The 25,759-nt window shown below is 42.8% G+C and overlaps 1 protein-coding gene across 1 annotated transcript; it reads left to right on the top strand.

Annotated features, from left to right (window-relative positions):
• Positions 1–739: 739 nt before the first annotated feature.
• Positions 740–24,878, top strand: tmem260 (transmembrane protein 260). The gene is made up of 16 exons (XM_058616256.1): positions 740–1,326; positions 5,165–5,196; positions 6,637–6,788; positions 14,521–14,698; positions 14,797–14,910; positions 15,290–15,469; positions 15,578–15,618; positions 16,876–16,962; positions 18,123–18,231; positions 18,493–18,665; positions 19,715–19,886; positions 20,270–20,409; positions 20,992–21,168; positions 22,189–22,242; positions 22,526–22,610; positions 23,222–24,878. Exons 1-16 carry the CDS (start codon positions 1,218–1,220, stop codon positions 23,480–23,482), a joined length of 2,064 nt encoding a protein of 687 aa, XP_058472239.1. The 5' UTR covers positions 740–1,217; the 3' UTR covers positions 23,483–24,878.
• The last annotated feature ends 881 nt before the right edge of the window (positions 24,879–25,759 follow it).

Genomic DNA, 25,759 nt, shown 5'->3' with positions numbered 1-25,759 from the left:
AAGCACTTAGTTACAGGACATTCTCTGGTCCTTTTAGGGTTAAAATAACAAACAAAAAAAAGTCCAGACGGACTTAGGTATTAAAGGGTTAAACATGGCACTGTGGGGAGGCACAGTTGCCAATGAAGCGATGGAATATAGACAGAATATTATACTAAATATATTTGCTAGCAATATGTTTTATAATAGTATTAATAAGACATTATCACATTATATATGTATATATATATAAATAAAAAAAAGATATAAATATATATGTACTCTATATACATACATATATATATACATATATATATATATATATATAAGCTTGTCAGGTGTTTTAATTACATTATTATTTATATATTATTTCTGTTTTTTGCAATTAATAGATTAATTTTGCATCATACACGTTTTAACTATAAAGTATACGTCATTCCATACCAAAACAACAGCACTTTTACTTTGAAATATGTTATATTGTTGATAATATGTTGAAATATGAATATTCTGTGATACTCTTCGGCTGTATGATTTTAGATTTCGGTACATCATTATTTTCATGGCCATATTGTTTAAAAAAAAAACGAAAGACACAATGTGTAAACAAATATATATATATATATATATATTATTTATCGTTGATTTCACTCAAAGAGTAGTCGTTGTGTCCTGACATCAGGTGTCTGGAGTCTGTCATGAGAAAATAAGTGATGAAATCACAACAACTCGCTCTTCTTCTTTTCGTTCTACCGCGGGTGGCAACTCCTCATTCCTCATGGAAATCACCGCGGCTGCACGTTTTTCGTGGGAGTAAAACTCGTCAGAGTGTTAAAAACAATCGCCGTTCACTGGCTATAAATCGCATAAATGTATATTTTAAGAAGAGTGACAGACAAATATAGCAGTACTTCCGTGTAACTTTGAGAAACAGCGCTCTCGGTAGTATCGCGATATTAGATTGTTGGCGCGAATCTCGCTACTATTTAACCGGAAACGAGCGCGTTAATTTAGCTTACTGTCAAGCCTGCACCAGTGAAATTGCAATATACTCTTCATTTACTGTCGCGTTAACACAGTTTAATCTACAGTCTGGCGTCGTTTTGTGCAGCTATCTCGTTTCTAAACCCCGGCTAATGTCTGAAGCCCACACTGTGTGAACGCTAGCAACGTTAGCTTGCTAGTTTGTCAACGTAAGGTAGCTTAGGTTGTTTTTGTTTTAGTCGTAAATAAAAAAAATGTCCGCGGAGCACACGACAAGCTGGATACTGACGGGCGCTACAGTGGCATGTGTCACCGCTCTGTATGTGCCCTGCGTCCAGAGGACAGTCCCCGGTGGAGACTCAGGTTGGTGCTACTGCTAGACAGCTTGCTAACTAGCTCACATGCTCAATGCTTCACCTCTGGTCACATGGTTTTGTTGTGTTACCGAGCAGCCAATCATGTGGAGCTTTGTCAAAGAATAGAATAGAATAGATTTACTTTACTTTATGTATCCCAAACTGAGAAATTAGAGTCTAGCAGCAGCAAGACACACAATATACATAGAATAAATAAAAATATACAAAAGTAGAATATAGCTGAAAAACGTCTACTGAAGGTAGACAGCTAGTTTCCATCTGCAATATACAGGATTTTATACATTAGGGAGGCAGTTTTAATTTTTTTAGAATTCTCAAAGTTTCAGAGGTTATATAAAGGTAGAATATTATTATTTACTATTATTATTTAAAGTTATATGCTCACTACACAGGTTATATCCACTACTTTGATTCAAGTACATTTGTTTGAATGTTTCCAATTATGGTGCAACCAGAGAAAAAAACAACAACTGTTTTAGAGTTGCTTTTGTTCTTTGTTTGACTGTCAGTTAATCAGTGCAATCCTCCAAGGTTTCCTGCTTTCACTAGATGGTCTCTAGTAACTTTATAATGAGCTTTCAGATCTGCTAAAGTATCAGGCTATATTTTTTTGTGTGTTCACGATGCATTATAAGTCATCATGCTGATATTAAGTATCTCAACTTTCCCCACTCACTGCCACCAACTCCCTCGCTGATGTCACACTGACTATCCATATTTTATTTTGAAAATTATTTCTGGAAAAATGTCTTTCTGGTTCACACTGTGTGCATGGTGTGTGCATCGCTGCTGTGTTTTATGGAATATTGCTGGTAGATTGTCAAGATCATTCTCAACAGATATTTTTCTCTGTCTATTTTTGCTTGGAACCGCATGCGTAATATGTGTAAAAGCAGGCAAGATGCCAAAACTTAAAAATAGACGGAATATGAAGGAAGGCAGCAGCAATGCACGCTCCACACATCCAGTGTGAACCAGGCATAACAATGTAGGTTGATGGCACCCGACAGTCAGTCAGACAGACAGTGTGAATAATAATTATTATGTTTTTGCTTTATATAATATATGTTATATAATTTATGTAAACCAGATGTTTCTGTTAGGAAAATAATATAGTTTTACAGATTATTTAAGAGTGGATGCATCTGAAGTGGAAGGTTACCAAATATGTGAAAAATGGTACCTACAGCTTACTACTCAGCATCAAGGGGTGGACTATAGCATATTAAATACTCCTTACTTTTTGTTCTGGAAATGGGAGATAAGAGCTGGCTATGACCTTCTGAGGCACTAGTAATTATGTGAGAGGAATTTTACTGACCCAAATCAAAGACATACTAGATCTACTTGAAACGTTTTTTTGTTTTACTTCTTTAATAAGTGGCAGAACATAGGAATTATTTTTTACTTGCTACACCAAAGTCCCTGACTTACACAATTATTGAGCTTGTTTGTTAAATTTCTAAATAATGTACCAAGGCTTCACAGTGGACACAAATGCATTTCGCTCAAAGTACCTTTCTGTGTGGTAGGCCAACGTGTTTTCCAACATTCTTGTAATGCACTTTATGAAGTAAGGCAATGCACAATTACAGACTGTTTAGAAGTGATAGCAAGGTTACAAACTTGTAAATGTGGACTTGAGGGCATGAAGGCTGTGCTTGTTAGGTTTGCACTGCTCTGGCACACAAGATGCTGCGGAAGGGAATGCAAAATTTGCAGAATGAAAGCATATGAAAAGCTCGGCCAGATATGGGTGAGCAGAAATGAGGAGCAAGCAAGCAATTGGAGCGCTGAGTCGCTCTGCCGGTTGTGCTGCTGTCTAGCGAGTGGGGCCTTTGAAAAAATGGCCAGCCCCTTCACCACAGTGTTTAGGGACGGTGCAGGATGCCCGCTCTGATAGTGCCAGCTGAACACCTTTCAGAATTCTCCAGGTCTCCGTCTCTGTGTCCTAATCTCTTTAGGTGTGATGTGCCCTGGAGAGGCTTGAGCACAGCCCCACGGGTACGCTGTTGTCTAGGAATGTGGAGTGTGGAAATGATGGGGATTATGGCAAGACTGGTGTGGGTGCCCATGCTCCACTATCACAAAGACTCTTGGCACCCGTGCTGCTACCCCGTTGAGTCAATATTTAGCTTTTTTAGTACAGGAGCTGCAGAACTTCATCTCTGTGGCTCTGAGATGGATGTTTTGGCTCCATTTTAGTTTGAGTTTCAGCATTGAATGCAGTGAAATTGTGCCACTAGTGAGGGGGAAAAAGAGTGGAATTGAGAAACTGATGTAGGATGAGGCAGTGTGATTTAAAATGATGGCAGGTAGCTGGTGGCTCATGCCAGGTGAAATGGAGCTGTGAAAAAACATTAAAGCTGTGCAGGTGGAGGAGTTCTGACTTCATGGTGCATTAGACTGATAAGAGTTAGGGCTCCCCGTGTAGTGGAAATGTAGCCATGCTAATTCACTGTATCTGCAAGGTTGCAAAATATCTGACGCAGCCAGTGCCATCTGAAATCCAGCCATTGTTCACAGGGCCAAGTTCTTACTCCTCAAAATGTATATTTAATTTATTTTGAATATGGAGAACTCTTGACAGTTGCTTTGATTTGTAATATTATGTAGCCAGTGTTGATAGTGTCTGATAAGTTGTGAGTCAGTTAAAAAAAATCGATTTATTTATTTATCAGTTCATAAAAAAAGGAAGAAGAAATGTAGCTTTTTCTCAGATTATGTGTAGCTTCTCCAGCTTCTTCATAGTTTATATGCTGCTCACCATAGTAATAGAGTGAGCCACAATTTCATTGGTTGCTGGAGATGAAGGAGGAGATTGCTCGTCTAGTACCAGTAGAGGGAGCTTTCTTGGATCTAAAGATTTATCACTGCCATTTAATCTGAACCAGATTTCAATTTTCATGAGTGGGAGATGGAAAACATTGGGTGAGAAATCAGAGTAATTTGAAACGCTCTGGATATACTCTGGCACAAATGGGTTTGTTCCCAAATATATTAAAGCCTCCTAAAATAGCTTTTTCGGGGTTTTGTCGTTTCACTTTGTGCTGTGCCTCACACAGAGCTTGTCAAAAAATTGTGCAGCTGGCGTCTTATTTTCGCAGCTTACCTCATTCTGTGACTGTGTCATCACCACCACTGTTCTGTTAGTGCCCAGTGGACTAAACAAGACACTGAGACACTGGGAGTGTGGGAGCAGGAGAGGGGCATGTAGAGCACTAGAAGAAAGAGCAAGGGAAAGGACCCCAATGCATGGGGAGGATGGGACTGCACACATTATTCTCAGTTCAGCATATGCATGTCTTTTGTGACAGAGCATTGGAGAGGGAATGTAATGGTGTGTGTGTGTGTGTGTGTGTGTGTGTGTGTGTGTGTGTGTGTGTGTGTGTGTGTGTGTGTGTGTGTGTGTGTGTGTGTGTGTGTGTGTGTGTGTGTGTGTGTGTGTGTGTGTGTGTGTGTGTGTGTGTGTGTGTGTGTGTGTGTGTGTGTGTGTGTGTGTGTGTGTGTGTGTGTGTGTGTGTGTGTGTGTGTGTGTGTGTGTGTGTGTGTGTGTGTGTGTGTGTGTGTGTGTGTGTGTGTGTGTGTGTGTGTGTGTGTGCTAGAAAAGGGGAGGGAGGCATCAGGGGAGAAGGGAGAGATGAGGAGAATGAGCGTGCCGCTTAGGAAATGTCACACTGGGAAGATTTGCAGGTTTTGATCCTGGCAAATTAATGCAAAACCCCAGTGCAAGTATTTGATTTGGGAAAACTTTGGGAGCAGACTTGTCTCTTAATAATAATTATTGGGTTTACATTAATTTCCTCCTCTATTCTCTTCCACAGGAGAGCTGATCACCGCTGCTTGTGAGCTGGGGGTAAGTATTAGCTGTATTGTTTAATCAATTCACTCATTAACTTTTATAAGCATTAAGGAAGTTTAATTAAGCATGGGCAGAAAGCAGATTAATTTACTTTCAGTCCACAGGTTTTTCCCCTTCTTTTCTATGCACTTATTTTACTAAGTTGCAAATAGAGAATGCTATAATTTGCAACCCGTTTTTCAAATCCAATTAAAGTCAATGGTAAGGCGATGGCTTTGTAGGCTTTGCCTTATGTATGGTACAAGGCTTATTATATCCACCCCTCTTTTTTGTGTGTGTGTGTAAGCCGCGAAGAATGAACTAAATCGGGTTAACAGTTATAATAAGTTTTATTATTTAATAAAGTTTATTACGCCGCTGTGATCCTTTTAGGGAGGCTGTGTCGGTGTCACTATGCCAGTAATCCTGCTGTTAGTGCTACAGTCCGTGTGGCCCATCTGTCTGCCGTTTAGGCTTCCCTAGGGCCTTGCAGGCCATCCCAAGGCCCCAGCCTGCCGGTTCCCCCTTCTGATCCCAAGAGTTCTGCTTCCCCTTCCTCCTGTGGCGTTTGTCCCCCAGCTGTCCTACAACTGCATATCTGTCCACTCCTGTCGACCACACAGTCCTTCGTCAACATGCCTGTGTTCCTCTCGTAGAGTCGCCCTAATTCACCAAACTCTCTGCTAGCTCTCCACGTCGCCTTTTTTGCTTCTCAACCTCTTCTTGCAATCTCAATCCCTCGGCGCCTGTGTCAGACTCTGGTGATGCTGTGTCTGAACTATCCAACAAACTAACAAACAAGCCGATGAGCCTTGCCGCATCCGGGGCGACTGACGTGGTAGTTGCCCTCTCACCTGTTCAGTGCATGTTCGTTTGAAGAACTGTCCCTTTTCCCTGCCCGCATGGCTCGTGTTATCAGTGCCATGGAATGAGTCTGTGTTTAATGACTGAGCCCTTATCTGGGTGGAGGAGACTTAGCAGCTAATTGCTGTGATTGCCGAGATCCCCCCGGCGAGGATGACTGCAGCTCAGAGGTGGTTTGGGGGCTGGAGCTGGCGAGCACCACGTGCTCTATCATGGACTCTAGGGAGCTGCGCTGTCCTTGGGAAGAGGCCAGAGGAAAGAAGTAAGAAGTGGGAGAAAGAGAGTGAGAGGAGTGCTCCGGTATTACCGCAGTCAGGCAAGACGGGATGTGTGTATCAGTCGTCTCTGTTACTGTGGCTCTACAGCGCATCACTATTGGCATCTATAGGAGGCAGAAGAGCTCATATATTTATAGCTTTCCATCAGAATTTGCTTCAGTCTTGCTCAGTAGTAGTCTTCAATATTCTTTCCCGGCTCTGTATTCTGCTATCAAAGACAATGTGCACCCTCACCATTTAAGTCTGCTGCCCACTTAAGTACATCTTCAATGAAACATTACCTGCTTTATGTCCTTTTGTCCACTGTTTGTAGGTGGCTCATCCTCCAGGATACCCTCTCTTTACCCTGTTAGCTCGCCTGGCCATGTTTTTTCTGCCGTCACTCTCTCCAGCCCACAGTGTCAACCTGATGGGGAGTTTACTGGGGGCTGCGGCTTGTGGTACCCTCTGCATTACAGTCTGCAGGTAGGCCCATTAATACATAAGAATACTCTGTGATTTTGCATTTGTGAGCTTCTTTCCAGCCTTTTGACTGAATGTATGAAGAACAAATTCATTCTCTAAGACAACATTTATTCATGATTCATGTCTCAAACTCGCACTAATGCACACTTCTGTCTGTACAATACATATTTGAGGGGTGTATCTAGGGGTTGGGGGGTCTTTAAACATCCCTTTAATGACTTTCTGCATCTTGATGCTGTCTGGGATAGAGAGAGGCATTTTTAGGTCCTGACTTCCTAGCAGTTGATCCGCTGTTCAGTATTCAGGAGCAGGGTCCAGCCGCCCTCCTCTCCTCCACCACCCTGCCCTGCCTGTTTACCCATCAGCCACCCGGTGTGAGCATGCGTGTGTGTGTGTATGTATATCACAATTATTGTACCCTCCAGCACCCACCCCAACATCCCTGTTCTCCTGTTCCCCACTGCCCAGCATGCTCTCAATCCTGACACGGCACGGTTTCTAATCTCCCCCTTCTTGCCTCCTGGGTCTTAGAGGAACTGGATCACTAACTCCTCCCTATCCCCTCTCTTTACCATATCTCCCCTGTCCACTTATAAACACAGTTTTCAGTCTCTTTATTGCCATCTACCACCCTGCAGTTTTGCCTGCTGCTGACCCCATCATGTAAGGAGTATTTTAGCCTTTCCCAGTTTGTGTATGTGTTTATCTTTCATGGTTGGTCGGACTACCTTACATCACCCACTTGCTGATCGTAGTGATTTTCCACATTGCATTGTTGGTGGCAGCTTAGTGTCAACATTTTTCCTCTTTGTCAGTGTTTATGCATACTGGGGCATTTCCAAGCATGTCATATACGTCTAATTTACTCTTTCAGAGTAGGAATTGTTGAATGTGATGTAATTTCCACTGTCTGTACACCAGGGCAGGCAAGAAGAAGGTGAAGAAAAAAGTGATGATGAGGGAAAAGCTAATGAAAATGGATGGTTGTGCTCATTCCTGAGCCTATTTCCTGTGTGTTGGCCAGTGCTTGGTGGCAGGTGGTCCAGAGTAAGTTAGGGTACAGGGTCAGCCGTGATGGAGAAGGGCAGTGGCTGAGGAGGAAGTGCTCCCCACGGGACTGGCAATAAGCCCAGACTGCATCAGTCTTGGACGCTCTCCTGTCTTACTTCTCCTCAGAGGTGACACAAGTCCTGCTGGATTCAACCATTCTGCCCCGAACAAGATGGGTAAGAGGAAAAGAGTAAGAATATAAAAATAAATGAACCAAAGGTGCAATTTTGGGGATTTTTGGGCTACTGTCTCCTCCCCTCCTAGTCTTCATACATTTGATACGTTTGCATTGCAATGGGGAATTGGACTTAGCACTTGGCCAGACATATACAGACAGTTATTTTGAGGCCAAAATGATTCAGGCTGTCTGGATGATATTAGGCTCCTGGTGTGCATGTTAACTGTAGCATTTTTTTGTAATCTCTGGGGATTTAGATCTAATTTTGGATTATGTTCAAGTGAAAAGTCATTATGAGGACCTCCAACTCAGCCCACCCCCCCAAAAGGTTGAGGTCTGGCTGAAGTCCTCACTACCCATCAGTCACACCACATAAGCTTTTAAGTATGGTCATATAAGCTATGCTTTCAATTTTAAAAAATAAAATAAAAAAATAAGCATCAAATGCTTTAATCATTATCTGTTTAGGACCTAGTTTGGGATGAGCTTGTGGCTGCGGATCAGCTGGCAGACTTTGAGTGGTGAGGGGTTACTGGAGACGGAAACAGGTCGGGGGTGGGGTTCCGGATGGTCAAGACCTCCCTCTCACTTCTGGCACTGAGGGCATTGGGTGCTTTGACCATACAGAGAAGATTGGCATGGATGTTTTGCCACAAACCTGCAGGGACTCTGTGGCCAGGCCTTTCCGTCAGATGAAATGCCAAACCTGACCAGTTTGACAACCAGTCTCACCTGCTCTACCCTTGCTTTGACACAAGTTTGCTCTATGTTTTCCCAACAAACTTTAATTCTTAAATGTCTCGTTTTTGTCTTTTTGAGGCCCTCATAAACTTTAACAGTATTTATTTTTGGGTTTGTGTCAGCTGAGCAGAAGCCCCCCCCCCCAAACAAATCATCACTTTGTGTAATTATATTCAGATAGCAAAATGTAGTAAAATAGGGGTACTTGAAGGCAGTTTTCTTCCAAATAGTAAATTGTAGACCTTGAAATTCATCTGGAATACACCCAACATGGGAAGCCTTTGATGTTTCAATTTAAATTAGTCGGCCAGATTGCTGTGTTTAATGTGGGGGAATGTAAGTTGATAGGCTTGGAAGCCACCTCTCTCTTGTGCAAGTTTAAATGTAGCACTTAGCCTCCCTTTGATTTGTCAATTACAGTTCTCTTGGTTTGATCATACAGTTTGATGGCCAAATTGCATGTCTTATTATGTTTCCACACCGCGGCCTGATGGGCCTTTGAGGACGGTGGTCGTAATGATAATTTCTATCGATTTGCACTTGGATGTTCACAGAAAGGAAATATTTGGCCCATGGAATGCTGAAGGCCTCAGCCGAGAGTCTGTTGAGGAACGCACCCTTCATAGCTGGATAATCCAGACTGCTTGGTATTCTGCTCTCTCTCATTTCACAGTTTATCTGCTAAAGCTGTTCTGAATCTCTGCTACCTGAGAGGAATATCTCTTCCGTTGCCGCTCTTATCCCGAGAATTCAGGAGCAGACGCGTTAATGTCTATCAGAGTAGACCGCTTCAGCATCCCTCAGTCATCAGCACTTTTTGTTCGATAAAATGATTACACACGTGTCTGTCAAGCACATCAAATGTGTCTGGCGACCACTGAAAGCACATGCACACCTGCGAGAGCCTCCCCTAACACTGAGAACTGGCTCATGTGGCACAGCTGATACCTCAGTGGACCGAGGAGTGGGCGTGATGCCATCCCCTGCCTTGTGCTGTGTCTTCATCTCCTTATAAGGACCTCCACCATATGGTACTGATGGCACTTTCCCCTCCTCGATCAGGTGGTTTGTTTTTCCACCGGAATGGAGTTGCGTGTATCTTGTTGGGATCATGAGTATGACTGCGGGGGGGGTTTTCTTTTATTGGTCATCTTGAATATGAATTGTGTTATTGTCGAAGCAGCTGAATAGAGTTGTTTTGTCGGATAATGTTCTTACTTTTCCCTGAAGGCGGCAAAACTGCCCTGGTAGGATATAATCTTTATTCCAAGTGGCAACACTGAACACACCTATTCCTGTTTTCTTCTGCAAACACAGAAGACAATTTTAGGTTTGTCTCTTTAAAAGGCCTCAATCTCTGGACCTTTTGTTCCAATTTTGCAGTATCTCATCCTTCACTTTGTAGTCCAACAGACCTCCTTTACTCCCCCCTTCCTCAGCATGACCAATGTTTCCCTCAGGACTTGTCTTTTAATACAGTTAAACAGATGTTTAATGAAGATGTTATTTCCTCATTACTGGCTACGGGATAGGGATAGAGAGGAGGAGGGAGGAGAGTTAGAAAGACAGCAGAATACAGTAGTGGTTTAATATTCCTTCCGCCCCTGGGCCTAAGATTGTGTCTGCTTCGGACGTCAATATTACATTCCTCTCCCACCACAGGCAGTCTTAATAAGGCACCAGGCACGAAGAGATCAGACTCGGCAATTACAATTCACCCAGAATTAGTTAATGGAATCTATACAGCAACATTTATATATCAGTGGTGTGTGCCTAATGAATTTGTTGGAAAAAGAAGCAATAAAAAAAAAATGGCATTCAGAGAATTGCATAAACACAGGATTTCTGAAAATAGTTTTTTCTTTTCCTGTAATTTTTTTTTGTGTTGGGTGGAGATTAAGATGGCATTCTGGGAGAAATTGTCATGTCAGTGGCTGCATTGTTTGAGCAGAATTGTGGTGATTAATTTTACACGCACTTGGAGCACTGGAGCTCTCTCCTGGAGGAGGGGAGTCTTAGCAGCAGAGCTGGGTCTCTTATTTACCCTCTGTGCAAACATTCTCCTCAACATTACTGCACGAGGCAGGAAAGAGAAGAGAGAAGTGCCTGTATAGCTTGTTTTAATAAGTCGGTTAGAAAAAAGGATTAGCCCCAGTCAATCCTGCAAAAACAAAATTTTCCGACTTACTTCTTACTTCAGTATTCATGATGGTATGACATTAATTCTTTTGGAAGATAATTTCATGACATGAATCATTGACTAACAAGTAAGAAATTTGCTGAATATATATTATGGTATGTGTATATATATATATATATATATATATATATATATATATATATATATATATATATATATATATATATACATATATATATATATGAGTAATAAAATGGCTGTATAATATAGAAGCAATATAAGTTTTATAAAAGTCTTCACAATATTGCAAATGCTAAATGACATATAAACATTAATAGGTACAAATAATTATGCTCCACTGTTGTGCTTCCTACACATAAAATAAAAAATGATTTACTATTGTTTTGTTGGTCATAATTACGGGTTCCTTTTAAAGGGAGTAATTGAAAAGCACTTGCAGGAGAAGGTAAACAATGATAGACAAAATCAAATCAGGAGATGCCAAGATAGCATGACTTTTAGTTTGCTGTTTTGGTTCAAGCCCTTATAATATTTAATCCTACATTTACTGTCAAACAATTTCGGTAGTGTCTTTCATTGAACACTCTGCTTAATAACTCCATGTCTTACTCAGTGCCTCCATTTTGTTACACAGGCTTAAAATGTTTCATGTGTCCGCTTTGAAAAACTATAACCCGATTCTATGATCTTGTCATGACCCTGAAACGCCGTAAACGATACCAAAATGCTGCTCAGCCCCTATCTGTACGCTAACTAGCTTTTTACACTTATTTTTGTGGCATATTCGATATCACTTAACACTGACTACTGTCATATAATAGCTACTAAGTGCCCTGCCTGGTGTCTTGGCCAAAGGATAACCCTGGGGTACCAGTGGAGGCCAACTGGAAACTGAAGCCTCAGCCAGAGCAGGCCACCTCCTCTCTTGGGCTCTCTACCCTCTTTAGGAATGTGTGATTCTTTTCCAGCTCTGCTTCCCCAAACCACCACTCAGTCAGAGAACAGTGCGGCGATGATCTGCAATGGCACAGCTGTGGTATTGTCTGTGCCCCTGGGTGGTGTACGACAGCGGCCCCCTTGGCCGTCTCCATTGTGAGGCATCATTCAGTGCAAAGTGCTAGTGCAGGATTTTTGTGTGCCGCTATGTCGCACAGACGACTACTGCTGGCACGTCACTCGCCCATTCTGTAGAACTGAGAGAGTAATTGAGGCAGGTCCCATTTTGACTCGCTCATTATACACGGCTTTTGTTGTGTCCTTGAAGGGGACATCGCTCACCAGAGCCAGTATCCGTGTCATTTATTTATTTATTTTTTTACCTTTTGATCTTTCCCCGAGCTCAGAATTTTCTATATCATCATTGTATATTATAACTTTTTCAAACGCATGCTTCTGTCCAGATTTAATGAGTAATGCGTGCCACTGAGTTAATTACCCAAATGATGACGCAGACATTTTGGCAGCATGGATCAGTTGAGAGTTGAATAGACTCCTTGTCAGCGGTGTTATTTTCCTGCCATGTCTTAACCAGGGCCACTGTCATTGAGCCACAACATTTCAACATAGTGGCATCCTGCACCGCATTGAGAAGTGATAACAGGGAACATGGCTTCACTGGTGTCTGAATGTACCCTGCTTTATCTCTGCACCCGGGGAGCAGCCAGCTTGGAGAATGAGCTGTGGAGAGGCTGAGCGGCTGACTGGGACTCAGGTGGTCCTGCGCAGACCGACAGGTCATTTACAGCCTGTACTGTACACACCGCTGGGCTCTTACAGACTCACAAGCTCTAACAGAGAGATTTGTCAGACACTCGGGGAGAATAAAGAAGTCGGAGAGCAGTAGTGTGTGAGTGTCTGAATATGTGATGACTGATGGGGCTTTCAAAGGCAGGAACAGACTTGGTGTAATAACCCAACGACAGACCCCCATGACTGTTCTGAACCCTATGCTACCCCTAAACCAGCCCCCCTGCTAGGTCTATGAGCTATGGTTAATTGTCATGCAGGGAGGTAAAATTAAGGTTGTGGAGGGTCTCTGCACCTCAACAAAAGTCCTCCCCCCCCTCCTTGCTGCACCCTTCTTCATCCTTCCTTCAAGTTATTACTAATTCCTGGAGCGGTGAAGTGAGAAAGGCACTGCTATCTCTTATTAAGACCCACTCTTAGACTCCCCATCAACACAGTTTGCCCCTCTCCCCAAGTGCGCACACACACACGCACGCATGCACGTCCTCATCTTCCAAGCTTGCCTTTGAGTGAAGACAGAGGGAAAATAGTGCAGTAGGAGAGAGAAACCCAAGAAAAAAAGGGGAAGTAGTCAGCAAGCAAGAGTTTTTTTCTTTTCTCCCTACCCTTCTTTCGCTCTCCCTCTCCTTTTTCTCCTGATTTACCGCGCTTTCCTCAGAAAGCTCCATTGTTCCCCTAGCCTAAGTCTCATCAGGCCTTTTGTGGCTGACTATCACAGCGGCAGGCAGAGAGCTGGAAATGTATAAATGGTATCATGCCTTGTGATTAATGGCGGTGCTTATGAGTCAGGTCTGATAACAGGCCTGCTCTCTACTCAATTTCAGATACCGTTAATGGAATCTGTCTTCTGCGATTGTAATGTGAGAGCGCCTAATTTGCTATGGAGCTTGAAGCTGTCACCGGCAAGGGATTGTGGGGTCATAAGGGACCTGGCAGCCGTTTGGCCTGCAGCTTGTATCTGCAGTGCTGAATAGAGCAGCTCTCTGCCTGTCAGTTAGCTGATAGGCTGATGAGGACTCTAAGCCACTCCACACAATGGTGGAAAGGGCCATACTGCCTGACTTCCCTAATTGTCGAGGCTGCTCATATTTCAGAGCCAGCATGCTGGGGACTGGGCTGCCTTTTTTTTTCCCTTTTCTCTTTTTTACCCTCTCTCCTCTTGAACTTTTTTCTTCCTTTTTCTATATTTCATACATCCCGCACACTGTCTCACCCCTGTAACACACTCTCACACTATTTTGCTTTTTCCTTTTCTACCATCATTTGTCACCCCCCCTTCTCTCGCTCTCTCTCACTCCCCTCCTCTGTCTCCTATTTTGTAAGTGGTGGGTCTTAGTGCATGACAGATTATACCAAGTTTGCTTCAATTACCGCAGAGGAGATAGAGTCAGTACAGGAGAGCAGAAGAGGGAAAACTTTTGTGCACACATTATATTTAAGAAGCGGAGGATAAAATGCTATCTCTGCCAGGGTGGTTTCAGTGCCGCTCTGCTCAAGATCAACCAGAGTTCTCATTATTCATGAATTTCTCCAAATTACTCGGGATGTTTTTTCAAGTTCTTGTCTGAGAAGCAAACTTGGGTCATAGAGAGATTATAATGCATCTTCAAATTAGTCTGGGTGAAGTTTTAATTTTATTTTAACAATTAGCAACAAAAAAAGATTCCCAGGTTTGGTAGATTTTTTATATTTTTATATTGTCTGTTAACATTTGATGGTGGTGTTTAAGCTGACCAGGCAGTTTCTAGTCCTGTCTGATTCTTCAATTTGGTTACTGTATGTGATGCTCCAGATACTTCTAGGTTTGTTTGGTCCTTGCATATGAAAATTGAATTCCTCCTCTCCCTCTCTGTCAGGTTGGCAGGTCCCGGCCCTGGAGCAGTGCTGGCAGGAGGGTTGTTCGCTGTGTCCAGGCTGAGCTGGCAGTGGTCGATGGTGGCAGAGGTCTTTACACTCAACAACCTTTTTGTTGGTCTGCTCTTCTTCTTAATTGCCAGTTTGCACTGCGCCCAAAACGCTGCGCAAAGGAAGAAGGTAACACGACACAACTCTGCCCCGCTGTACTCGCGTCTTTCTCTAATATTTGATGTCTTGGTGGTCATTTCAGCTTGAAGTCTGCTTGCATTTGACAGATTGCACATTGGGGGGCGCTGTGCTGTGGGTTGGGGCTCTGTAACCAGCACACCTTGGTGGTGTACGTACTTGTCACCATTCCATGGGTCTTTCAACGACTCCACTCTCACAAGGTAAGATCTAGTGACTCGAGAACCAAATTTCACACAAACTTCTTTCTAAAAAATTAAAAATTCAAAGATTTGTATATAGATATAACATTTATAAACCATATTTGTTTTGGCTTTTCACATGAAGTAGACATTCTAATAAAGAACAGCAGAGAGGTATTGGTAAGTGGAAATTATTAAAACATTATTTAACCTCTTGGAGTTTCTTTATTGATCAAGCTGTTGTTACAGAACTCCACAACAAACCAGTTATTTACTTGTTTTACACATCTACAGTCCAGACGAATATCATACTTCATGCAACCATAAATCAAAATGTTTGTCACCCATTTTCTAGACAATTAAGACGTTTGAGAACTTGTGTTCCATGTGATCTTGACAGGAGCTGTCTTTTCGTGTCCTTGTGTCACTTGGAGTGTGTTTTCTTGCCGGCTTTCTGCCGTACATCTACCTGCCCATCTCCTCCAGCCTCAGCACAGCCCGCTGGAGCTGGGGAGATCAGACCACATTGTCAGGACTACTGACCCACCTGCTGAGGGCTGAATATGGCACCTTCAGTCTGGTACTTGCTGCTTACTGCCTTAAAAACAACAGTCTCTGTATGTGTTCTTGTTTATTTGGATCCCAATGTTTAGGTTAACTTTTCCGTGCGTATGTGTTGTGTTCGCAGGCCAAGACTGAGAGCTCTGTGAACTTGACCATAATGCTACAGTAAGTTGATTTGGCTGCTTTAACAGTGCTATTTGACCAAATTTGAAACAGTAAACTCTTGACTGATACTTTTTACTATTTATGATTAATTTGTGCTCGCTCTATCTGACCAAATCAGGGAACCTTTCAATCTTTGTTGTGTTTTTGTTTTTTTTATTTTTTATCCCAATAAAAAGTCTGAAAGAGACGGTACACAATGTGTGTATTTGATCTATGGCACATAAAGTTTTCACATATTTCTAGTCTACAAATGGAGGTCCAAGCCACACTTTGCATTGCTTCTGGTGATGTACATTGATTTCCACACAGACATTATTCTTCAGAGAGGCCTTACTCATTTCTGCAACCCATCTCTCTCTCTCTCTCTCTCTCTCTCTCTCTGTCTCTCTCTCTTTTCTCAGCAGCTTTTGTTCTTCCCATTTAACTCTCTCTCTCCCATCAAAGCAGAACTGAACCTGCTTAGAGGGCCAAATCGCTGTGTTCTGTTTCTCCAGCAGTTTGAAATGATCACTCAGCTCTGGTCTTTAAGCGTGACAAGCTGTGATGACAGACACTGCAATAGAGCTGGAGAAATTGTATTTTTCTACTCCAGCTCCCCCCTCCACCCTCAACCTCCTCCATTCGATTCCCTCTCCTGCTCCCCACTTCCTCCATCCCTATCACCAGCAATGTAGACATCCCGCTCCCGGTATCTTTTTACAGCTGACGGGATGGATGGGGGTGCACGCGCGTCTTAAGACCCCCGCTACCAGCCCCCCCCCTCTGTCAGACACCCACTTCTTCCCATCACCCCTGCTGCTTGATGGACAAGCACACCTTCAAGATGGTGAAGAGAGGCGAACATGACAGGCATATCGCACTGGAGACGTAAACCCAGTGAGGAAGCTGACACACACTCACAAATAGACACCCATGAGCACATTCACACATAGTGTACATCAGGAGATATAAAGACTCAATAAGCTGTCAAATAGAGATGGGTATTAAGGAAGAGGGAGGAAACTATCTCCCTTCTCTGAGCAGGCGCTCTGTGACTGACAGGCGCTGTGACGAGACGAAGGGGCAGTGGGGGGTGGATGACACAGTCGTTCGTATCTGTCAATTCGATTGAAAGGAGTAACAAGCAGTCCAAGGAGTTTATTTTGATAGGCGATGAAGGGCATGTAATAATTGGTGTCCTTGACTCTAGTAGCAGGGAGGGTAATTGAGCCTTTCTTTGGTGTCCATCAAACAGCGTATGTGTGTTTGTGTGTGAAGGGCCCAGATGAACCACTGCCTGGCGGACTTGTCCATTCCTGTTTTGGTGCTGGCAGTAATAGGCCTTCTCCTCGCCACGTGGGACAGGTAGGATGAGAGAGAGCGAGAGAGAGAGAGAGACATCAACATGCAAAACACCGAACTCTGTCACGCACATCTCAGCAGCCACTTCAACTCGAAGTCTAATCCCCTGGAGTGAAAGACGGGAACAAAACCATTGACAAAATGCTGATTTTAGTAAAAAGGAATAAAAAACCCCGCAAAGAGTCTAACTGTCAAGCTGTCTTGAGCCCTGCATTCATATCAAGAGGGATTGATCTGTATTTTGAATTTTTCAAAAACATATTAGTGTACTCAAATAAATTGCTGCTTGTGTGTATCTGTTTATAACAGAGAGGCAAAGTGATCCAGTAATTTGTTTCAGTAGTTGCTGGGGTTTGTTGGGTGGAGCTGATAAAAGTCGAGTGAAGGCCTGAGGCTCTGTAGGGCGCGGACCATTTTCCCATCTCCCCCTCTCCTGGGGTGTACGTTGATAAACTTGGCTTCATGCACATTTTTATTTTATAGGATGGCAAAAAGAAAATATGCTAAATTCTTGTTAAGTAAATATTGCATTTCGAAATATTTGTGCCCTCGTTTTGTTGTAATAATAAATAAAATGGGAAGCTTGATAGTGTATATCTGTGATCAGCCAATTAAAAGCATCAAATCAATGTGGGCAGGAAATTACATTTTCTCTGGCTTGACAAAATTAATATTATTTTTTTTATTTACCATGAGGATAATGTGTTTTCCGTGGGGGGTTTAAGTGCATTTTACAGCTTTAATGTAATGAGTTTGTGATTCAGCAGTTGGCGCCACCTCACAATGTCACAGATCTGTCATTCACATTTTAGCTCACTGGCATCAACATTTGCTCATGGCCTTGCTTGCTTAACATTTTCACAGAATTATTGAAGTGAACATATTTCACAAAGTAAACAGGAATTCATAGATTCAGGAATGGAAAATGCTGTAAAGTAAGAATGCTATCACAGATATAAGTTCAAATAGCTTATTATTTTTAATCAATTTAAGGAGTGAGCTAATAGAATAAAAATCTAATATCAGTATTTGGTGTGACCACCATTTGCCTTAAACAGCAGTTTTACAGCATTTTTCATCCTTTTTGCACAGTTCTGTTTATATAATTACAGTATACTGACAGTATGAACTGTACATAAATATTCTCTCTTTCCGGGACCTAGGACGTGCCGTTCAGTATCCTGGTTGTTGACTGTTATGCTGGTGGTCTACTCGCTGTTTTTTTCTTGGAGAGCCAACTTGGACATCAGCAGACCCTTGCTGCTCGGAGTGGTGAGCTATGAGACTTTATGCACATTATCATTGATCTGCAGAGGTCTAAAAGTCATTAAACACTATGGTACCAATGGCATTATGGCACAATTTCCCTTGTATAGAAGAAGCTTCTGCGATAGATGGTAGCAGTGAATGTTATATATCCTGAAACTGGCACTAGACTGAGAATTTAAAAGAACCTACAACACAACAAACACTGGTGTGAGTTTCATACATCTGTCTGTCTGCGTACGTGCTATTTGCTCTCGCTCCTTGCAGGTTGAGCGTTTCTGGCTCCAGAGCGACGCCGCGGTGTGTGTGCTGGCGGGCCTCGGCTTGACGCAGATTCAGACCGAGCTGGAGAGGAGGCTGGGCGTTGGTCGAGTGTGGAAGACCACAGGCTGGGTGCTCACTTTGGCTCTCCTGGCACAAATGATGCACTCCAATCACAGGTAAGCACTGCAATACACATATTGTAGGGAGCAATAAAAGTGTTGCAGTCTTGCCTATATGTCAGCTATTAAATGAATAATGAAAGTTTTGCATTGTTTGGCTAAACAATGCAGAGAAATGATTAAAGCTTACCTTGAATTTTAAGAGTTTTTTGGATTCAGTATGCTTTTGGGTTAATAGTGTTTTGTTTTGTTTCATTTCAAATCAAATGTTCTGGTGTGCAGCACTTAAGCACAGATTCAGTTGTGTAACATTCCCTTTGTGTAGTTATAAAAACAACAAAATCTGTGACGATATATTAAACACCAGATCATTTAAATAGAGTCAGTTATTTGTAAACCTGTATCTTTATATCTTCTATTGCCATCTTCTATTACCACATTTATGGTACACAAACTGTGGAATCAGTTTTGTGTTACAGGGATTCTGTTGTTACAACAACGCTGGAGCCAAATGTGTCCAAAGTGACAATTTTTAGGTACTTCCATATCGTGAAGTTGAAGTGCAATAAAAAAAATTCCCCACTCATTCTAGTTCCTTTTAAAATCCTCCTGCATAAATGTTCTCTGAGTCAACCCGATTTATTTCTGCTTCGTGCTTCATACCGGAGGTCTGAACTCCACATGTCAGGTTTTTCTCTGCTCACCCCATGGTTGGGGCTAAAGAGCAACATGGTTAGCGCATAGATTCCACTTACAGACCTTAGTTTGAGACGTTAGCTGTCCGAGGAGGCAGATTACACCAGCGTAGTTGTGGGGAGGGCCAGACAGCCATCACTGAGTGGCTTTGATCAGGGGGAGAGCATGGCCTGTGCTGTCAGACCCATCACACCTGTCTCCCCACGATTAGATAGGCAGCCAGAGCCCTCTGCAGAGGGGAAGGGGTGGGGACTCTGACAACTTACCCTCAGAGCACCTTAAAAGCTTCACACACACGACTGTACACATCACACATATGTCTAAGCAGGAGTAAGGATGCACCCTTTTAAATGTAAGCAAACACATGTTGTTTAATATCATACAGTATGTTTTGCATTTGTGTATTTTAGGGAATGTGATCAAAGCGGTAATGGTGTGGTGGAGAGGTTCGGCACGGAGCTTCTGAGCTCCTTCCCAAATGACTCCATCGTACTGACGAGAGGAGATCTGCCTGGAAACTCCCTGCGTTACTTGCACTACTGCCAGGGTGTAAGGCCCGATGTGCGCCTCGTCGACCAGGAGGTCAGAGCTTTCATTTCTCCACTATTTGCCCCTTTTTAAAAGTTATCATATTATAATGGGTGCATTATTGTGTTACCTGTCCTTCATTCATATTATTTACGTCAGAAGATTTTTCTTTATTTTCAAGAAACAAACAAAAAAGAATAATAGTTTGTACTGTAATGTTTTTTGTGTTTTCATTGTGAACGTCATACTTTAATCTGTCTCTTTATCATCATCACAAATATAAATAACTTAAAACTAACAATCATAGAAAAATATGAGGGGAAAAACAACTTTATGCTCAAGTCAGGGAAGTAAAACTTCTATGATCTATAGTGTTTTAACCTGCCGTTTTTAAACTGATGTACAATCCCCTTCCTTCCTACCTTCCTTCTTTCTAGATGATGACGTACACATGGTACGTGGCCAAGCTGGCTCAGCACCTCCCTGACGTCCACTTCCCTGGTCGCTTCTGGGACCCGGTCCACTCTGAGGAGAAGGACGCCTTCAATCTGGAGCAGTTCCTGTCCCACAACAGGCAGTGAGTCACTGGAGGGAGTAGAAAGAATAGAGTGACAGAGCAGAGGAGGAGTAAAAAAGATGGATCTGAACAGATAAATAGAAGGATGTTAAATTGAGTGAACTAGGAGAGCAACAATGGTCCAGATGAACAAGTGGGTGATCTAATGAGGCAGAGATCAGTGGGATGGCTGACACTGCAGCGAGTGCAGGGAGAAGATAAGCCCATAGTAGTGGTGAGGCCATAAAAGGAGTTTGATGAACTATAGAAGTCAACTAATCTACTTGATTTGCTTAAACAGTCCCTGCTTGAATTACTGCTCTTCCCTGCTCTCACATTCACTCCTTTTAATAGGCACTAGCAGGAGACCTGTTAATACCAAGCCCACCAGGGGGCAGTGTTTGCCAGGCAAACATGTTTCTCTCTCAGTGGGGCAATTCTGACCTCTGGGACTAACCCTTAGGTGTTGAGCCTTCGGTGGACACCACAATGTTGGAGTGATGTTGGGATGTGAGGAGATATTTGTGTTCTCTGTGTTTCTGTAAGATAATATGTGGATTATGGAAAAACTGATCTCATCTGTTTGAAACTGCTTTTCTGCAGGAGGTATGTGTTTGCCTGTATTGGGCTCCCCGATGGAGACAAAAGCTGGGAGCATAGGTTCTCTCTGTGGCCCATGGGCGTGTGTGACTATTTAGTGCCAACTCAGCAGCAGTTTCACCCCGAGGAGTGGTCCCGTCGCACTCGTCACCTCTACAACTGGAGTGAGCCACACAACAGGTGCAAACACACACAGAAATAATGAATGCCTCTGAACAGCGTTGTTGTTTTTACCCTATGTGTATATATATATGTGTGTGTGTGTGTGTGTGTGTGTGTGTGTGTATATATATATATATATATATATATATATATATATGTATATGTATATATGTATATATGTATATGTATATATGTATATGTATATATGTATATATGTATATATATATGTGTGTGTGTGTATATGTATATATATGTATGTATATATATATATGTATATATATATGTGTGTGTGTGTATATGTATATATGTATGTATATATATATATATATATGTATATACGTTTATATATGTATATATATATATATATATGATTTTCACAAGAAACTAGAATGATCCAAATAGTGAATAGCTCCCCCCCATCTCTCTGTGGTCTTGCGTTATCCTTCCACAGACTCCACAGCTTCCCTCAGCGTGGTCGTCTTCTCTTCTCTGTGCTGTGATCCATCTCTTTGTGAATTCAACCCGTGCAAGACATTAGGCCCTTAGCCCTTTGAAATGAGGCTGAAGATGAAAAATAATGAGTTCCTTATTGCATTTTTGTCAATATATGTGTCAAAAGTGAAATTAGTCAAAGCTGCATATTCTGTTGCTGTTGCCAGGAGCCCTTCATTCACTCAGATATCCACGGCTGAATACTGTGACATTATTTCTCGCACACTCATGACAAGCGTGTCCGCAGATGCCCACAAGCCAAACATTAGCTTGGGAACCTTGCTAAAATATTCTTTTGAAGAAGAGGTCAAGTGTTTGCAGTCAACAAAGTAAAAAAAAAAGAAGAAGGGAGATGTGGTTTTACTCCATGTCTAATATGCTGGTTGGTATTATTGCTCAGAAAACATTGATGTTTAGGGTATCAAAACCTGCACAGTCGAGTGGAACAATATTTCCACATAAATAATCATTTATAGTCAGTGGAACTGTGCATTAGTGATTGCCTGCAGCTCTTACGCTACTTTTTCTTTCCTCATGTGTGAACAGTTTCCATTCTTCATCCTGGGAACGTGTTGCTAATGAGGAGATGTGGCAAGCCAGGTAGAGTAAACCTTTTTCTTTTACAGGATGCTCTCGTTTCCTCTTTGGTGACGCAGTATACTTTATCTTGCAGATAAAATGCTGTGTCATAGTACATACAAGCCAACTCCAGCATTTCCATAAACCAGTCTTGTGTGGTAGAGCATTTATATCTACATGTACATTGTATTTGGTGGTGGCATCTACATAAATCACTCCATTGGAGTGGTGCGTCTGAGAGTGTGGATCTGCATGGCTTATCCATCCAGCACTTAGCCCTGAGCTTGTGTGTGCTTTGTTTCAGGATGAAGACGGCTTTCTTTCTGTTTGACCTGGCAGAAAGAATTCAAGGAGAGGGGAAGGCTCGCCTCTTTGAGCTGTCTTACACTGTGAGTCTGACCTCGACACGCACACAGCAACACTGACATTTATCATAAAGGTGCGGATTTAAATGAACGCTGGGTCATTTCTGCCGCTAGGGGCCTCTCAGTCAAAAACGATAACAAAGGACTAAGTTTGATGACATCCGGATGCAGCGCGGGAATGTGGGTCTTATTGTCTTGTTTGGTTCCCCTGTACATGTCAGAACATGTACCAAGCGGCAATGAGTATACAATCGGTGAACAATACACACGATAAAATAAAAAAACAAGACAAAACACAACCCACTGCCTGACTAGTAGTATGTAGTAGTATTTCCTTGTCCACACTGATGTTTGACAGGGATTTGCCTTGGAAGTTACAGCAGAGACTGTATAGTGGATGACGTCCAAAATGAAATGGTCTGTTATCTTAAATAGAATAGATTTCTATGAATTTTAAGTGTTGGAAATGTTTATTTCAGCACAATACTCTACAATACTAATTTTTAGATATTTTTATACAGAAATGTTGTTTTAAGTGCCTTACAGGATGAAGTTTGACTTATTCAATGGGTTTACTTAAATTATACTTTTGTTACAACCTGTTTATATGCGTCTGTGTGTGTTTTTGTCGACAGCTGTATAAGGAGATTGTTGAGACCCACTCAAACTACCCTGCAAACTGGGACAAGAACTTTGCACTGGCCTGTGAGAGGCTGCTGCGCTCAGGTCACCGCGGCCATAGTCCAGACAGCCTGCTGACCTGCAGTACTCGGCACTTCAGTCTCTACCTGGAGAAGGAGCCCACAGATCCCCAGGCTCCTGCCATACGCTCAGCCGTAACTCACCTGCTCAAAGAGAGAGACCGGCTCCAGCAGAGCCAGAGGCGAAACCCATGACAAATTTGAGGGTGACTTATTGGGAGCTGGCACCACTGAGAGTGTGCTGTGAGCCCAGGCAGAGTGTGAGGCTATGGGAGCGTAGTCTGAACCCATCTGCCTCTTCTGGTGTTGACGAGGTGTTCTTCCAGAAGGGCACAGACTGATGTGCAGTGGTGTTCAATTCAATGGTTGGTCTTGATGAGCCCAAGTTTGGAAAAAAGTTTGAAAATGGACTTGCTGATGCGGAAATACTGCTCCGTTATCTAGTCTGTGCAGAGTCACAGAACTCTGTATAAAGGGTGAAGCGAAAAAGACTGAACCATGCTACATTTAATAAGTGTTTACAGTGGCCCTGGGACAGAGCTTGACTTCACGAAGTATTGACTGACCCCAAACTAGCTTTCCGGGCTCCCACTATTCTAAATTCACCATTCGATTGCTTTATTGTTACATCTGGTTTCTTTTTTTCTTCGTTTCTTTTTTTTTTTACTCCTCTTCTGCTGATTATTCGGCCACTGCTCTATTTCTCTTTTTTCACATCAGGATGGTAGGGCCAAGATTGAGGGAAACCCAATTTGGGGGCAGAAATGGGGATTAGAGCTGTTTGTTTAATCTCGGACGGACTTGTTCTAAGCGACGGAGTCGTCGCTATGCACCGACAACACGACCCACTCGCTCGCTTCTCAATCCGTCCATCAGTCTATATTAGATGGTCTTTTAAATGTTTTATAACTAATGGATGCAATAAGTGTTTTTTTTCCTCTCTCTCTTTATTCCTAACCAGAGGGCTATAATCCCTCCTGGATTTAAATGAAATGTTAAATGTCACAATGCCGGGGACCCTTTTAGAGGTGTGTTTGTGTGTGTTGATTTGTGTTTCGCATGCCTATGTGTGCGTGTGAACATGCTTAAGTGTCCACTGAAGCTCTTTTCCTGCCAGATCTGACACATGTAGACACGCAGGACTGACCGTTCACAGTAACGTGGACTTTTTGACCTGGGTTTGCTGAAAAAAGACACTGTGGCTTGCACACACACAGTGAATGGACCAGAATTCATAGAACTTCTTTGACTTTTACTGTTTTTGTGATTATTGATGCTGATATGACATAACACATGTGAATCAGAAGGACTGTGGAAGTGTTTTGTAAGCTTTATGAAACACTGCAGAAGGAGCCTGCTGTTTTGGTATACCACTAGAAAAGCAAAGGACAGTAAGTGTATGTGCACTTTTCTCAGAATGTAATCAGCCCTTTCTGTTTGCAGGCCTGGTTAGCAGCTGTCAGCTGGCTTGATGATGAGATTCAACCTGCTGCAGCACAGATGGTTTGGTTTCACATAAAAAAAAAATAGGAAAATGGTTACTCTGCCCTCTACAGATTAAAATATTCCAATAAAATCTTTGTTTATTTTACATTTTGATATGTTTTGATGTTGCATTTTGGGGGTTAAACTCCCCCCCCCCCCGCCCCCACGGATCATATTTGTTGTTGTTTGACTGTGTCTCTTACATATTCATGTGTGTTTTCGTGTGTACATTGCAGTCATTTGCTGCTGCATGTCTCGCCCCATGTGATATTTTTACTTCGCTTTCTTCCTCTCCTCCCCTTTGTCATCCCTGTCTTTTCTCTCATCCCCTCTCACCCCGTCATTCCCTAACCCCTCTGTTTCTCTGCGCTCTCCTGTCTCTGAGAGTCAGTTGCCCACCCTAAATCAGCAAGCTGCCGAGGATTGTGGGAACCCGTGGAATCGCCGTGACCAGGGATGCAGGCAGGGAGCCACGGCAACGCTGGAATGTGGGACGTCTGAGAAGATAAGAGCTGTGTGCCCAGCCAGGGAGAGGGGAGGGATGCTGAGACGGGGAGGAGGAGGATGAGGAAGAGTGTGGAGGGCGAGATGGAAATGGGGAGCACAGCAAGTCTGAATGGGGAGACAGAAACACAACACCATAAACAGCCCAAAGAGCAAGACGGAGTGAGACAGAGGAGGAAAAAAGGGGTGGGGGTGGTGGTGGGGGGACTTAGGGGGGCACACACTGGAGATGGGAAGCCAGCCTTATTCCTCTTTGCATTTCATTTACATCCCTGGCCGTATCGACCAATCGGATTGGGAGCAAAGCCCAGGGCTTAGGAGGGGAATAAAAAGACAAAATGCCTTTGCTGCTCTCATCCCTCCCTGATAATACCCCTTCTGTTTTTCTTTTCTCTTTTTCTCCCGTCTATAAGTAGATACTGTCCGAAATGCCAGCGGAAAAGCGACACCTCCGCTTGCTGTGTATCTCAGATAGACCGAGCG

The sequence above is a fragment of the Solea solea genome, chromosome 18 (assembly GCF_958295425.1).
Source record: "Solea solea chromosome 18, fSolSol10.1, whole genome shotgun sequence".
Classification (NCBI taxonomy): domain Eukaryota; kingdom Metazoa; phylum Chordata; class Actinopteri; order Pleuronectiformes; family Soleidae; genus Solea; species Solea solea.
This window is presented reverse-complemented; position numbering and strand designations above follow the sequence as displayed.

Coding starts and splice junctions, on each gene's coding strand:
- tmem260 (XM_058616256.1), top strand. CDS start 1,218: ATGTCCGCGGAGCACACGACAAGCTGGATACTGACGGGCGCTACAGTG. Junction 14,699..14,796: donor ACGCTGCGCAAAGGAAGAAG/GTAACACGACAC, acceptor TGCATTTGACAG/ATTGCACATTGGGGGGCGCT. Junction 15,619..16,875: donor AACTTGACCATAATGCTACA/GTAAGTTGATTT, acceptor TTGTGTGTGAAG/GGCCCAGATGAACCACTGCC.